Below are 15,755 nucleotides of genomic sequence, written 5' to 3'. Positions count from 1 at the left end.
CAGGATCCTCGTCTTGGTTGTAGAATGAACAGGGGAAGTGTGTCGTAAACCTTGATGAGATTGACAGGTCTCTCTGCTCACAGGAACAAGGGATGGTTCTCTCCTGGGCCTCTCAGGAAACACATTTTCTCTAGGCAAATCTGTGCTGCCCTGGCCTATGCTGGGACACCTGGGGACACTTGGCCAGGCCTGAGAGGAGCCTCCCTGCAGCAGTGCCCAGCGTGCCCAGCCCTGCTGATTTGCATGTACCCACAGCACAGCCCAGTGCCCTGAGGACTTCTTAAGAGGCTACTCATACCCTGTGCAGGAGTCAGTCCCTGTCAGGACACAGCATGGCCATGAGGGCCCCTGCTCAGCTCCTGGGGCTCCTGCTGCTCTGGCTCCCAGGTAATGTGGGATAGCACTGGGCATTTTCTCAGACCAATTTCATCAGTGCTGCCTGGTGTTCAGGGAAATCCACTTATGACATTAGTGTGCATATTTCTTCTCATGTGTTCAATTGTAGGTGCCAAATGTGACATCACGATGACCCAGTCTCCAAGCTCCCTATCTAAATCTCAAGGAGAAACCATCACCATCAGTTGCCAGGCCAGTCAGCGCATTAACGATTACTTAAACTGGTACCAGCAGAAACCAGTGCAAGCTCCTAAGCTCCTGATCTATTATACCAACCATTTGCAATCTGGGGTCCCCTCGAGGTTCAGTGGCAGTGGATCTGGGACAGAGTATTCTCTCACCATCAGCAGCCTGGAGCCTGAAGATTTTGCCACTTATTTCTGTCTACAGAATGATGAGCTCCCTCCCACAGTTACACAGGTCATGACAAAAACCTCCCAGGGAGCAGAAGTGTGAGGCTAGGCTTCCCCAGCAGCTCCTCCTGCTGCCTCCACTTGCTGTGGGCACAGCTAAGAGGCAGGCAGATTCTGAGGGCCACTGGTTTTTTTTTTTTTTCTAGGACTAGACAAGTTCATTTGACCTCTATTTCTTTCTCCTTGTCAGCCCCAGCACTCCAGCATCAGATCAGGCCCACATGAGTGGGTGTCTCTGAAGTTGTGTGTGCCCTGCTCTGTGCAGTAGTGCTCCACCAACCAGTTAGTGGCAAGAAGCTAAAAGAAGACAAATCAGGAGAATCAACATGATGAGTTCTTATCCTGTGGGTGCTGGACCCTGTTGCTGGATGAGCTTAGCCAAGCTGCCCAGTGGAACAGAATCAGGTGTTTAGAGATAGATAAATGCATAGATGGTCAGTTTTTTTTTTTATGACAGAGATGACATTACAAAAACTATGAACAAAACTTCTTCATAGGAAAAGTTCTCTGTCAGCCTCATTTGCAAACAGTCACCTGGTGTATAAAGTGGGCTCAACATCAATAATCATCAGAGTGTGAAAGCTGCAACAAAGCAGCAGAAACGTTGAGAAGAAAGATCATAAAACTGAACCATGAACAACATTGAGCACAACCTGGGCAAAGATCTAGAACACTCTCCTCTGTTTGGAAATGTGAAGCTGTACCTGAGTTGGAAACCCGCCCTGACAGTGCATGTACCTTTGATCCAGGCCTTCCCCTCAGAGCACATACAGATGTATATAGGTCCCCATGTTGTACAGGGACCTCACAAATTTATCTGTGTCAAGAGCAACCTGAATCAGCTAAATGTCAATCAAGAGTAGAATGGATAAATAGAAGAAGGGAAGTGCATGCAATGAAATACTATACACTAGTGAAAATGTTCAATGAGTTCAAATACCCTGGAAGAGTATGCAAGAGCTAGATACACTGGAGCTCATTACCCATGATTCTATTTTCATGAAGATCTAATACTGGCAAAATTTTGATAACTATTTAAAGTTATCTTAGAAATTGCATAGGAAAAAGTGGGGTCAATGACTGGTTAGTCTTCCTTGAGTTTCTTTTTCCTAATATTTTGCAGACATTATTCTCTTTCCTCCTGCCTGCATATTTCTTCTGAGAATCTCTGATAGCCACATGGAAGTTCCCTTGGATGTTGTGAGCTGCTATTCTCTTGTGGCTTTCAAAACTATCTCTGTCTGTAAATTTTCGTAATTTGTTTATATTATATTTTAGTGTGACCATCTTTAAGTTAATCCTATTTGGGAACTTCAAGCATAGTTAACCTATCATCTGGGAAATTTTCAAGAATCATTACTTTTAAAAATCTTTTTGTCCCTCATTAAATGTCTCCTGTTTTATGGAATATATATATAGCATTTCTTGGTATTTTTGACCCTGTCCCATACATCCAGTGTGTTTTGTCCATTGTTTCTTTTTCTTTATTCTCTTTTGAGAATAATTCTAATTCTAATTCACAGGTGCTTTATTCTCCACAGTGGAGTTTGTTGTTGAGCTCTCTATAACATTTTCTCATCTCTTTCAGTATCTTCTTCAGATCTAAAATTTCTGTTTGAAGGGAAAATTAATACAGCAATAAAATTTCCTTTGTAGCAAGATAGATTTATAGATGTCAGAACAAAAGTGAGTTTGAGCAGCCTGGAATGATTTGAGGCATGCGAAGGCAGGAGTGTGGATGGTGTGTGTGGTTACTATTTTGCTTGTTTCTCTTTGGTTACTTTTTCCTTTTTCTTTGCAATGCTGGGCATGAAATCCAGGGCCTCATGCATCCCAGGCAACATTCTACCACTGAGCTACACCCCACTCTTGGCTCATAACTGAAATTCCAGGAATGTGGCTGGGCAGACTTAGATTTCATGGATCCATCCTACTTACATCTTGAGAAATTAGACAAATCAAGAGAGGAGAGACAATCTGTTCATGCCCTGCAAGTATACTAGAGAAGGACCATGACAGTGGGGTGGGGAGAGGAAAGAGGAAGAAAATCTGAGATGTAGTCCTTAACTATGGAGAAACAGAGAGTCTGAGACTTGGGATCCAGTGAGAAATCCCATCAGCACAGCCCTCAGGTTCCCAAAAACTAGAGAGGATTTTATTTATTCACGTCCCACTGAGCTGAGATAAAGAAACAAGAAGCCCTATCTTAAAGCATCTGAAGAGATTTATTCAGAGTATTTAAAATGCTTCTTTCATGCTGTGTCTCTTGTCTCCTGCTTTTTGCTGGACTCAGGACTGGAGAAGGAGGATGGACACAACATTAGCCCTTGACACCTGGTTTAGACCTCAGCTCTGCCTGACCTCAGTGAGTGTCCTGGGTGGACATCTCTTCTCTGGCCTCTTTCTGGGTTCCCAGGAGTGACAGCTGGTTTCTGGGCTTCCCTCTGAGTGTGAGAGTCTGTGTCATGAGGTAGACAGGTAGCTGAGCTGTCTTCCTGGAGCTGCAGGACATCAATGTGGAGAGCAGAGGGCACAGACCCTCTGGACACAGGCATGGCTCACCTCAGGTTACTCTCACTGAATTCTCTGCTAGGATGTTCCATTTTTGCCCACCAGAGGGTGACATGCACCTGCAAATAAACTCACCACAGCCTCAGCCCTGGAAAGGCTGATCTAGATTTCAAGCATAAATTTAATTTCACACTTTTACCTATTAAGACAGCCTCATTATAGGAAATGAACAAGACCCTGTGGTCTCTTGCTGCTGTCATTCAAGCTTTCTTTTGTGCATTCAGAGCACTCAGGGAGGGTAGATGTCACCACTGCCCATGTCTCAGCAGGCAACACAGAATCTTGCTCAGGCTGTTTCCTCCAGGGCCAGGCAAAGACAGCTGCACATAGTGTCTCATGGACCCAGGCTGAGGAGGCTCCATCCCCTTGTGTTTGCACACTGTGGATCCCATGGTCTCTAGATGCTGTGGGATAGGACCCCTGGAAAGGGAGTGACTTCTTGAAGGTTATTTTTACCTTTTACAGAAAAGTCTTTTCTTTAAAAGAAACATCATCACTGTTTCCCAGGTCACAGAGTAGAAGACATAAGGAAGAACAACTGTGTATTTTGCCAGAAAAACTATAAGGTGCTAACAACATCATGTATGGTAGGTCCTTCAGTGTGCATTGTCAACCAGTGAAGCACTGTTGCTCTTTACAGCCAACAGAAATTAGAGTCTTGCCAGTCCTTTTAGAATTTCTTACTATTTCTCTGCCTGAATTCTGTATTTCTGTGTGAGACATTGCACCAAGTAATTTTAAGCATTACCATTTTATTCTCACTCCTCTTTTGTGAGAGAGGAATCAGGAGGGGCTTCCCAGGTGGTTCTGACTCAAGGTTTGTGTCCAGGTTTTGTGGGCTGTTAACCACAGGGGCAGCTATGGAAGGACTTCTCTGTTGGGTCTCCAGATGTCTCCCCAGTTGGGAGATGCCCCGGCTCCAAAGACTAACTTCCCCATCCCCCCCCCCGCAGAAGAGCCTTCCCATGGTGAGCCCTGCTGTCTCACATGATCCTTACCCACCAATCAGACAAGCCCTGCTGGCTCACATGATCCTCACCCACCAATCAGACTAACCATGTGGCTCACATGATCCTTACCCACCTATCAGAAAGCACCCCATGCCAACTGTCAAACCATTAAACTCTCATAACTGTCAAACCACCCCTGGCTCTATAAATATGCAGAGCTGTTTCTCAATAAACAGGCATTTTCTCCCAGGATGAGCCTTGTTCGTTCTTTCATAGGTGCCGAAAACTGGGAGGGAGAATGCCTCACTGCTCAAGGGCCCCCTCTCTCAAGGCTTGCCGTCCTCGTCCATTCTTTTGAGCAGTACTACTCACACAACACCAGCTCTTCAGTAGGTGGGTTTCCCTATAGGGTATCCAACTTCAGATGGGCTATGCAGGAGCTTTGACCATGATCATCCAGCAAACCTCTGACGCCCAATCTGGTGGAGAGAACGCACCCCACCACGACCTTCACAGTCACGGTGGACTCTCTGGAATCTGGTTCATGAGAGGGAGGTCCTGAGGGGTGGAAGAATAGGCACTCCCCTCTCTCTCTTTCTCTGTCTCTTAAACATCATTGTCCCCTCCAGACCTATGGGGGCCTTTTCTTCCCTCCCTGCAGACTCCCCATTATTATATTCTATACACAAGACTGGCCTTACTATCATTTGGACAATCAAAGTCAATGGCCCCCTAGAGGATCCCTAGATCCCGCAATTCTCAGAGATCTGTTTAACTTCTGTGAGCGCTTGAAAAAGTGGAAGGAGATCCCCTATATTGAGGCTTTTTCTCTTCTTCATTCTCACCCCGACATATCCGGCAGATGAATCCCCTTCCTACTGACCTAACCATCGGCTCCCTCCAGCCCCTCAGGTGCACCCCTAACTCAGCAGACACCTTTAGTTCCCCCCAAACTAGGTCTCTCTCCTTTGTCCCACAAACCATGGCCCCCTTAAGAGAGGTTGCTGGACCTGAGGGCATTATCCATGTACATATCCCATTCTCTATGAATAACCTTATGCAACTCTAGCTAAGGTTGGGCTCAATCACCACAGAAGAGAGTTTCAATGGATCCTCCAGGCTTATAGCCTCACTCATTTGTTATTGGCTAATACTCTCCTTCTTGAGGAACGTACCAGAGTCTGGGAACTTGCCAGAGCCCATGTGGATGAAACTCACTGAGTTAATCCCAATCACCCTCTGGGGCTACTTGCTGCCCCAGAAACTCCCGACTGGGATTATACACAAGCTGGCATACAGAGTAGGGACTGATTCTCTGCATGTTTTATTTCTGGGCTCAAAAAAGCAGCACATAAGGCTGTCAATTTCCAAAAATTACAAGAGACCTTATTGGAATTTCTGAATTGGCTTACAAAAGCCCTTCAGCAGTAACCTAGATCCAAAAACCCCAGATGACCGTCATGTCCTTATGACATATTTCCTCTCGCAGAGCTACCCCAACATACGGGCCAAACTAAGAAAGCTCAAACAAGGCCCTGCCACCTCCCCAGACTGAGAAATTTCAGATGCTCACCCAGGCCCTGCAGGGTGCTTCCTTGGGTTGCCACCCATCACTGCACATCAAAACCCCCCGGGCGCCTGCTTCAAGTTTGGCAAGGAGGGACATTGGGCCAGGGCATGCCCAGCACCATTCACTCCACATACCCCATGCCCTAAATGTCAACAACAAGGTCATTTGGGGCTCTGATTATCCTAGATCCCATAGGATGCCTATGGCCAGGGAACCTTCCGACCTTCTGGGCATGGCAATCAATTAATGGAGCCTTGGGTCCTTGTCCCCAGCCGTAATGAGACAGGAACCCAGGGTGAGGATTCAGGTGGATAGGCACAAGGTTCATTTTCTCCTTAACACTGGGGCTACCTTCTCAGTCCTCACAGAATTCTGGTGGCAAACAGTGCCATCCACCTCTCCTATTGTCAGGGTAGGAGGAAATAGCATCTATCCAAAAAAGACTCCCCTATTACTCTGTTCCATAGACAACTTCCCATTCTCTCAGACATTCCTAGTTATGCCCCAATGTCCAGTTCTTTGCTCGGCTGAGGTATTCTCTCTAAATTCAATACAACAATCAACATATGGCTCCTGGCATCAGTCAGGCCCCAGAATCTTCCTGTTCATCTTTTCTGGCACTTTTGGCAGACTGGCCGTTCTGCTCCACTTGTGAGGCTGACATGAAACACCATACTAAAAAGGACCCCTTACCTACGAACCTGTTTGACCCGATTGTATGGGATACCCACACCCCTTCCACCATTTTCTACCCACCCAATTAACATTCATCTCAAAGATCCCAACACCTTCCCCAATCAGACTCAATACCCAGTGTCCACAAAAGCTCTTCTGGGCCTACAACCTATTACTCAGAACCTTCTTAGCAAGGGGTACCTCCATCCTGTACATTCCCCTTACAATACTCCCATACTAGTGGTAGAAAATCCCAACGGGTCCTATCGCTTAGTTCAGGACCTACGACTCATCAACACCTCCATTAGGCCCATACATTCTTTGGTTTCCAACCCATACTCCCTGCTGTCTCAGATCCCCCACACTGCCACCCACTTCTCGCTCATAGATTTAAAGGATATCTTTTTACCTTTAACTTGGACTGTCCTTCCTCAGGGATTTCGAGATAGTCCACACCTCTTTGGACAAACCTTGGCCTCTGACCTCCAATCTTTTCACCCCCAGTGCCCCGAATCCACCCTCTTGCAATATGTTGATTGTGCGGCAAATCTCTTTACCCACCTGCGGGGAGGAAAGCACCCCACCACAGCCATTAAGGCTAAGTGTCCCTCAGGAACTCCTTACTTGGGCAGATTCCTAAAGTCCAAGTCCTCTCACTTTTAAGACTCAGCCACTAGAGAGATGCTTACCCTCCCCTTCCTCTCTCTTGCCCTGTCTCTCCCCTCTTTCTGGCCCTGGGAGTATCCGGCCTCTCCAGGAGGGTTCCCAAAAAGCTTTGGCCAAGGTCTCCCATGGCTCTGGCTCCATCCAGTATGAGAGCTTCGACTGTCAGGATTCGGTGACGACCAATCTCTGCAGCTTGAACCTGCCACTTAGGCACTCCTGATTTTTTGGCTCTAGCAGGGATGCCCCTTTTGCCAATAAATCAGTTTCCTCCTTCTCTGTGCCCTTCTCCTTACATGGGTAACGTGTCCTCTCTGCAGGTCGACTCTCCCCTACAATGCCTCTTGGATCAAATATAGCACCCATGCCTGGCCCACTTATCCCTTAGATAACCAAAGCAGATGGCCCCTTTTTGGGTCCCTGTATCCCTCAATTCTAATGGATCTCTATAATTACTGTGAGCACTCAAAAAAATTGTTCATTCTTTCATCCTCTATGTTGGCCAGCTGAGGCTGCCATTGGCAAGGCCTGGGGTTCTCAATGTGGCCCTGTCCTGGGCTGCCAGGGGGTCCTCACCAGGGGTCCTCTCGCTTCCTCTGGAGCAGTTCTCTTCCAAGAGTGGTCAGCAGGCAGGAGTCTCAGTGTCCTGGCCTCTAGAGACACTCACTGCCACTTCCTGGTCCTGGATTGGTAACAGGCTAGCCCTGTCCTGTGTGGAGGGGAGAGTGTTGAACAGCTGGAGGGGACTCAGGAGGTAGGACACTGGGGCCTCCTGGTAGTTTAGTTTGTTTTTGACTGTCCCCTTGGAGGCTTCCTGCCTGGAGGATACTCCTAGTTTTCCAAGCAGCAGGATTCTGCAGGAAACATTGTCAAGTGTGCTGTCCTCAGGCATTTGACTGTGGTGTGTTACGCACCCCATGATCACTGTTCTAATTATGAGTACACAGTGGATTACATATTAAAACAACATTTAAATAAGAAAAAGAAGTTTCACAAACTCAATCTTATTTTACAGTCCTCTGTGTAACTGAGCCCTTCCTCTGCTGCCACCTGCCTTTGCCTGGATGAGTCATGGGGGCGATTCCTGTCCTGTGCAAGTGCAGATGACATGTTCTCCAGGTTCTGTGTTAAAAGGTTTCTACATTTTCCTGGGAAATGCTAACTTTCTGACTATAGAATTTGGTTGGACCTGGTTTTTCAGTACTGTCAGGAGGTGTTTCTGTTCCTCTCCTCCCACTGCCTTCTTCTCTTTCTCCCTGCCCTCCCTCCCTCCTCCCTCATCCCTCTTTCTTTATCTGCTTTGATGTTTGCAGCTTGTTTTATTATTTGACTGAGATTATTAATCTGGGGTAGTTGGCTTCACATTTTTTCCTCCTGAATTCACTCCAAGTAATTGAGGTTAGAATAAAAACTCTTCATTAATCCTTGGCCTATACACAGTGTCAGAGGCTCTGCTTGGCCCCACAGTCCAGGCAGTTTGCTCCTCATGAGCTACTGTCTTCACAGAGGCCCCTGCAGCCCTGTCAGTGCCCACATGTCATAAAGAAGGACTTTGCCACGAGACCTGAGCTGTGTCAGGCAGGCAAGGGGCAGCAGGATGGTGGCCCAGACCCTGGTGTGCATGTTCCTGTGGCTCTGGGCCTTGGGGGAGCAATTTAAGTACTTCAGTGACCTCAAAGTAATAACTCTGTGGAGTTGGAATAGCAATTATCAGATGGAGTGGGAAACAGTGGCCACTTCCATATGGGTCTTACTGTTTGCTGACTCACAAGACCCTGGCAAAGGGATTGTAAATGGTATTTCAAAGTATAAATGATACATTGTGTGTGAGTGTGTGTGTGTTTGTGTTTGTGTTTTTGTGTGTATTCATAGTTCATTGTTCCCTGATGGCAGATGCCTGTGGGCACAGAGGGATGACCCAGTCTCCAGGCTCCCTGGCTGTGTCTGTAGGAGACAGGGTAACCATCAGCTACAAGTCCAGCCAGAGTCTCTTATCCAACCAGAGAAGGACAGGGCCTGGAACCAGCAGAAATCAGGACAGGCTCCTGGCATGATCCTGTCCTGAGTGTCCCCACAGGCAGCTGGGTTCCCAGTGAGGTTTAGTGGCAGTGGGCCAGGGACAGCTTTCCTCAGCAGGCTCCAGGATGAGGCAGAGGATTACTCTTAGCACCACCACATGCTCCCCACACAGAGCTTCAGACTCAGACGTGAACCTCCTGCCTGGCCAAGGGTCAGTGAGTCTTTGCCAGCTGCTTCCTCCTCAGAGGACATTCAAGTCTCCTTCTTGCTGAGATGTCACATGTCTCTGATTTATTCCTTGGATCATTTGCAGGGCCCAGGAAATGTGTCTGTTTTAGATACTAAGCTAAATAAAAATAGGACTAATCTGTGACTCAAGTATCCCTCTGCTGGACATTAACTCAAGAGAACCAGGTCACCAACTGTTAAAGATGACCACACTGCCATGATCACTGCAGAATTCCTCACATTGTCTATGAAGATACAGTCAGAGGGTCACTTTGCGGGTGACAGGACAAAGGAATAGGCTCTTTGCAGGACAAAGACAGGAGAGTCACAGTTAGGAGGCCATTGCCAATCCCTGGAGGGTTCCTTGGTGCAGGGCGATTAAAGTGGGAAGAGCAGAGAGGGGTGCATTTTGGAGATGGATGTGAACAACCTGCTGTGGTTAGGTCAAAGGATGGGAGAGAAGGAGTCTCAAGATGACTCTGAGATCTTGCTTTGAGAAGCTAGCAGGGTGGAGCCACCATTTGTCCTGAGAGAGGTGTCTGTGGGGAGAGTGACCTTAGGGAGGAGACGAGTTATGTGGCTCTGGAAGTTGGGGCTGGCCATGTGCATTAGACTGGCAGTGTGTTGCCAAGTAGCCCATAGAGTGATTGAGGCTGGGGTTCAGGGGTGAGGTCTGCCCTGGGGACTGAGCTCTGATGACCACTGCAGTGAGGGCTGCACAAAGCAGAGGCCCAGGGCCTGAGTTCTGGGACAGGTGGAGAGGGAGGACCAGGAAAGTGATTGGGAAGGGGCAGTGGGAGGGGGAGCAGCAGGAGAGAGTGATGTCCTGAGGCTCAGGAAGAAAGCGCCTGGAGGAGGAGGGTGCTCTGAGGTGCTAAGAGACATTGGTGGGTCTAGTAGGATGAGGATTGGTGTGGACACTGGACAGGGTAGTGTACAAGTATCAGGTCTCCAGGTAGAATTTGTGCTGCCTTAGTCCATCCTGCTAGATGGGAAAACACAGGAATAACATGAAAATCAAGGCAATAAAGTGCCCCATACAAATCAAGATGCTCAAATAACAGTACCCACTGATAACACAGTAGAAAAATGTCCAAGAAGGAATTCAAATTGCACAGAGGAAATGTGATCTGTGAAGTAAGGGATAGTGTAAGGAGTGAAATGAAAGTAAAAATCCAGAAAGTGAAAGACCACTTCAATAAACAGAGATTATAAGAAAATTACAAGCAGAAATCCTGAAAATGGAGGAACAAATAATCCAAATGTTAGATTCAAAAGAAGGCACCACCAACACAGAGACCACTTGGAACCTCAGACAATGAAGACAAAATATAAAGTCTTGAACATAGAGTGGAGAATTTCCCTGATTTCTTGATTTTCTTTGCATTAATCATTTCTTTATTATTGTTTTTCCTCATGGAAACTTGTTAATTATGCATGAGTTTACAATCTTGCAGGGAATGTACTTCACATTTCTTTAAAAATTATTACAAATCTATGTTTCAGGTTGAGTGTGGGGAAGAGAACCCAGATGACCTCGGCAGTGGCATGGAGCCTCCTTGATAGACAGGACAGGAGCTGAGCCCTGGACCCCAGGCTGGGATTCTCCCTGGACATGTGCTGTGCTCAGGGAGAGGAAAGGGGCTGGGTCAGAAGGCAGAGGACACCTCCCCCATTCCCAGGGGACTCTCCCAGGATGCTGCCTGCTGTGGTTTCTGTGGCCAGTGGAGGGCACCTGGGCTCCCACTGCATCTCCTCCTGACCTTCCCAGCCCAGCTCTGCCTTTGGGTCAACATCATATTCACCTTGACCACAATGGCCGTCCTCAGTGACCATCTCCCTCCAGTCATGCCCAGGCATCTGAGGTGAGCAGATGCCCTCAGCTCCTCACCCTTGGGCAGAATGGGAACCCCAGAGCTTACCCTCCTCCCATATGTTTCTCATCCCTTCTGTCCTCACCAGGGATCGAGAGCATCAGTAGCTCTGGTGGCCAGACTAGAAAACTATGAGGTGACCTGAGGGGCATCTAGACAGGATCTTTAGGAGTCACTGAGGCAGTAGAGACCCAGAGTCACAGGGCCCCAGGGACAACTTTCCACCCTCTGAGAGACTTATGAGTGACTTTTCCAACTCTGATCCTTCCCCACATGGAGGCAGGCAGTTGAGGGGTTCCAGGCAGGGTGACTGGAGTCTGTATCATCCCTGTACCTCTGCTGAATCCTGTAATTGTGGGGACCACATTGAGTGACCTCGCCTCCCAGTCCTGCTGCACCCCTGGGACCTGAAAGATCACTGTGTCTGGCGGGGTAGTGCCATGACTCCTTACTTGGTCTTTTCTCTTTGTGGGGCGTGTCCCTAGGATTGAGTTATACTCACCTGTTTCCTTTGTCATCCTGCCCTTTGCCTGTTAGTGATAGAAGGTTTCATGGAAACTCCCTTTGTGTGACCCTTCTCTTACTCTGCCTTTGGGTGTGGTCTTCCTAAATGTCAGTCAATCTGCTGACAGCAGACACCACAAAGCTAGACTCCACCCCCTGAATCCTGACCCCTTGCCACTACTTGAATGGTTTCTTCCCACTAAAAGGGTTCAGCACTTGCTCTTGTCTCTCATTCCAGGGAACCCTAAGGTCAGAGGAGACACCAGAGGACCCAAAGGAAAAGGCATGTCTCTGTCCTTTTGTTGGTATTTTGTGCAGCCCAGTTTTCCTGGAGTGACCGTGAGTGTTTAGTTGTGGAATGTGATATGTAATAATGTGAGAATCAGAATATATTATGCAAAATTAATAATTCAATTTCATGAAGTTCCTTCAATTAGTTACTGCAGGCAAAGTCATTTTTCTGTTTCACCTCTTTGTTTGTTTTATTAGGTTTTAATCTGAATTTCACACAGAGCAGCTTTGGATGGACCTCTAGCATTTCAGTTCATCTTTTCACTAACTTGGCCAAGTCTTGCCCAGGGCAGGTCCTGCTCCCTCTGCAGTGTCCATGCTCATCCTGTCTGCTCATTCAGAGGGTCTCTGGACACCTCTGTGTTGACCTCCACATGCCAGGGCAGGCTGCTGCAGCTGACAGGGCCACTCATGGGTGTGGCCTGAGCTGTGGCCCAGGCAGTCATGGTCCACAGCCCTCAGCTGCACCTGTTCCCTGAGTTCCCAGCACCTTCCTCTCACAGGGTGATCTGAAGAGCTGCTGCCCACACCAGAGCTCATGTCAGCTGGGCCACCCAGGCAGGGAGGTTTTTGTTCGGGGCTGCACCACTGTGGGAGGAGCATGTGTAGCTTGCCAGCAGTAATACACCCCAGCATCCTCAGGCTCCACCCTGCTGATTTTCAGTGTGAAATCTGTCCCTGACCCACTGCCACTGAACCTGTCTGAGACCCCAGTGTAGCGGTTGGAAACCCAATATATTAGGCCCTGTGGAACCTGGCCTGGCTTGTGCACAACCCAGTTCAAATATGTGTTTCCATTACTGTGTAGTAGATTCTGACTGGACCTGCAGGAGATGGAGGCTGGCTGTCCAGGGGTGACTGGCTCAGAGAGAGGAGTCTGGGTCAGCACAACATCCCCACTGGATCCTGGAAAAATAACAATTCAATGAAAGGTTATGAAAATACTTTAAGAAAAATTTTTGCATGTTTTCTTTATTGTACATTTCAGGCTATATTATTTTTGTTGTTTTGATTTATACAATAAAATCATTCATATTTAAAAACACCTCAAATGTTGTAAGCTCTAAGAACCTCCCTAGAATTCCCTTCAACATCCCCCTCATGTTATGTGACAACTTTAATCAGAGCCCTGTCTCCTGCTCCTTCTGGAATACTCTCTCACATTGATTGACCTCAGATGCCTCATCCTGGAGGACAGACCTGCACATCTCTCAGATGGATGTAGCACACATGGGCAGAATGTGGACCCAGGGCTGCCCTCCCTCCCCCTTCTCCTTCTCCATCCCCTCTGTCCTCACCAGGGATCCAGAGCAGCAGCAGGCCCAGGAGCTGAGCAGGGAGCCTCATTTTGAGAAGCTGAGCTGAGGAGTCCTGGTGAGTCAAGGGCAGGTCAGAGCTGAGCTTTTATGTCAGCCTTGCAGGAAGGTCCTCCCCAGGGAGCAGCATGCAAATGCCCTGGTTGGTTCTGGGTGGGGAGATTGAGGGAGGGTGGGGCCTCCTTGTGAGTCCAGGGATATCAGATGTGTTCTGTATTTAGAGGAAAGAGCAGAGAAATAGCCCTTGGTGCCTGTGGTGTGGAAGCCTCAATCTGTGAGGGGTCATGGTGCCCAGGGCCTGTCCTCCTAAGACAGCACAGATGCACAGATAAGAAGGTGGCCTGCGGTCAGCCTCTGTGAGGGAAATGACCATTCTTTTGTCTTCCTCTCAGCTGAGAAGAGAAGGTGATAAGTGCCACCTCACAAGTGTTGATCTTTGAAATGTCTTCTAGCCATAGCATGCAGATGAAGAGGTTCAAGAGCTTCTTGTGTCTGATTTTACCTAGAGAAATACAAGAATGTCAGGGACAGTTTAGATGTCACCTTTTCCTGGCCCTGTGACTGAAATAATAGCAGAAGTGTGACAAGAAGTTGGTGGGAAGACAAATCATTTTTCTGCTGAAGATCAAGTAGCCCTGCTCAAGGGAAGAGGACAAGGAGCTTGTCCCCTGATGTAGTCAATGTGTAGCTCCTGGGGCAAGGTCTATAACTGGTGGCCATCCTTTCCTAGTCATCTCCATGCATTTGACACTCAGAGCCACCAAACATTTTCCAGGAGAAGGACCTGTAGCCCACTGGACAGTGTGGACAGGGAGGATTCTGCATTAGTTTCTTCTCATAGATGATAGAGACATCCCTCCCCATGTGCTCCTCCTTGTCAGGGATACTAGGGAGCAGGTGCCACTACCCTGGGTTTTAAAGTTTATTCCCTAGGTCAGAACTGCACTCAGGCACTCTCCCCATATTCAGGGGTTCCATGTGCACTACTGTTCTCCTAGGACTTGCCCCAAGGTGTCTTGGGAAGAAGGTCCTTTTTCTTGCACAGGGACATTGATTTCAGCCCTCCTCATGAAAAACCAGCCTCTACCTCAGAGTAGAAGGGGGCATGACCTTGTCCTTGGAAAGACCCACAGAACATTCCTAGGCCCATACCCACCCTGCTGAGTTGTTTATCTACAAATAACAGAAGAGATCTGCTGCACAAGGCTTCCCTGACTCAGTCAGGCTAGGTGGGGAACCATAGCAACCCCCTAGCAGCCACCAATCAGTATAAGACAGGGAAATACCTGGGATGCCAGATGACCCTCCTAGTAGTTTATGTTGGTTGATAACATGTTGGGAAACCATGAAGTTCACCACAAACACCCCTCTTGTCTTAAACCAATCAGTTCAAATGAATCCCCCTCTGGTAGTAACCAATCACCCCTACCCAACTTTTTCCAGCCAGTGAATATGCTAATCATGTTTTAGAGTTGTTGTTTGATTTTCCCGCAGTGTGTGATGATTCATTAAGAGATGCTATGATGTATGTCCCTACCTTACCCAAAGACTGTACAAAACTGCTACAAACTCTGGGCTCCGGGCTTCTCAACATCACCAGTTGCTGTGTGCAAGTGGAGGACCGAGCTACCTCGCAATAAACACCTCTTTGCTGCTTACATCATTCTTGGTCTCTGGTGATCTTTTGGGTGTACCAAATTCGAGTATAACACTCGTTCACAGGTGGGACAGAGGGAGCCTGTGTTATGTTGGCCAACATGGCTGTGCTGCTTTTCTCCCCAGCCCAGGACCTCTGACACACCCTCTCAACTCTGTGGAATGTGGACCACCAGCAGCTGAGGACCCTGCCATGTGTCTCTTAGTTTAACTGTACCTCTGTGGCTGTCCTGCCCTGAGTGGACAGCATCCTCTGAACCTGTGGAATGTGCCTGTTCATAGTTTCCCCAGGCTGTGGTCTTCCTGTGCTTTTTCTGAATGAGCAGAAGGAAAGTAAATGAATGCGAATAGGTTGGAACTCATTGGGCAGGAACAGGAAGAGGGCAGAGTCTCAGAAAGTTCCAGAGCACAGGAGTCCTTGGGAGAAAGTGGTGGGTAGATCACTCCTCTGTCTTCTCCTTGCCCTAAGGACGTCCTCAGGGTGTTTTCTGGGGATCTCATGATGGCCCTGACCCATCTGAGGTGAGTTAATATCTGGTTATCTGTTGGGGTTTAAGTGTGCAGAGTTTAGCTCCCTCAGGCCTGACTTTTTGCAAGAGCTGTGGCTGTGATTTAGGTCAGCTGAGGCA

General features: G+C 48.0%; 1 long non-coding RNA gene and 1 gene segment (V, D, J or C); one reads left to right on the top strand and one right to left on the bottom strand.

Annotated features, from left to right (window-relative positions):
- Nucleotides 1-332: 332 nt before the first annotated feature.
- Nucleotides 333-852, top strand: LOC125618867. The segment is given in 2 exon segments: nt 333-387; nt 506-852. Coding segments are annotated over 2 exon segments (402 nt in total).
- An 11,908-nt stretch (nt 853-12,760) lies between these two features.
- Nucleotides 12,761-13,572, bottom strand: LOC125618849. The gene is made up of 2 exons (XR_007350235.1): nt 13,453-13,572; nt 12,761-13,060 (listed from the first exon to the last, which is right to left on the bottom strand). It is a non-coding gene; the product is annotated as an uncharacterized LOC125618849 (long non-coding RNA).
- Between the last annotated feature and the right edge of the window lie 2,183 nt (nt 13,573-15,755).

Source organism: Marmota marmota, unplaced genomic scaffold (genome assembly GCF_001458135.2).
Source record: "Marmota marmota marmota unplaced genomic scaffold, marMar, whole genome shotgun sequence".
NCBI classification, from domain to species: Eukaryota; Metazoa; Chordata; class Mammalia; order Rodentia; family Sciuridae; genus Marmota; species Marmota marmota.
Note: the sequence above shows the minus strand (reverse complement) of the source record. Positions and strands in the feature narration are given on the sequence as shown.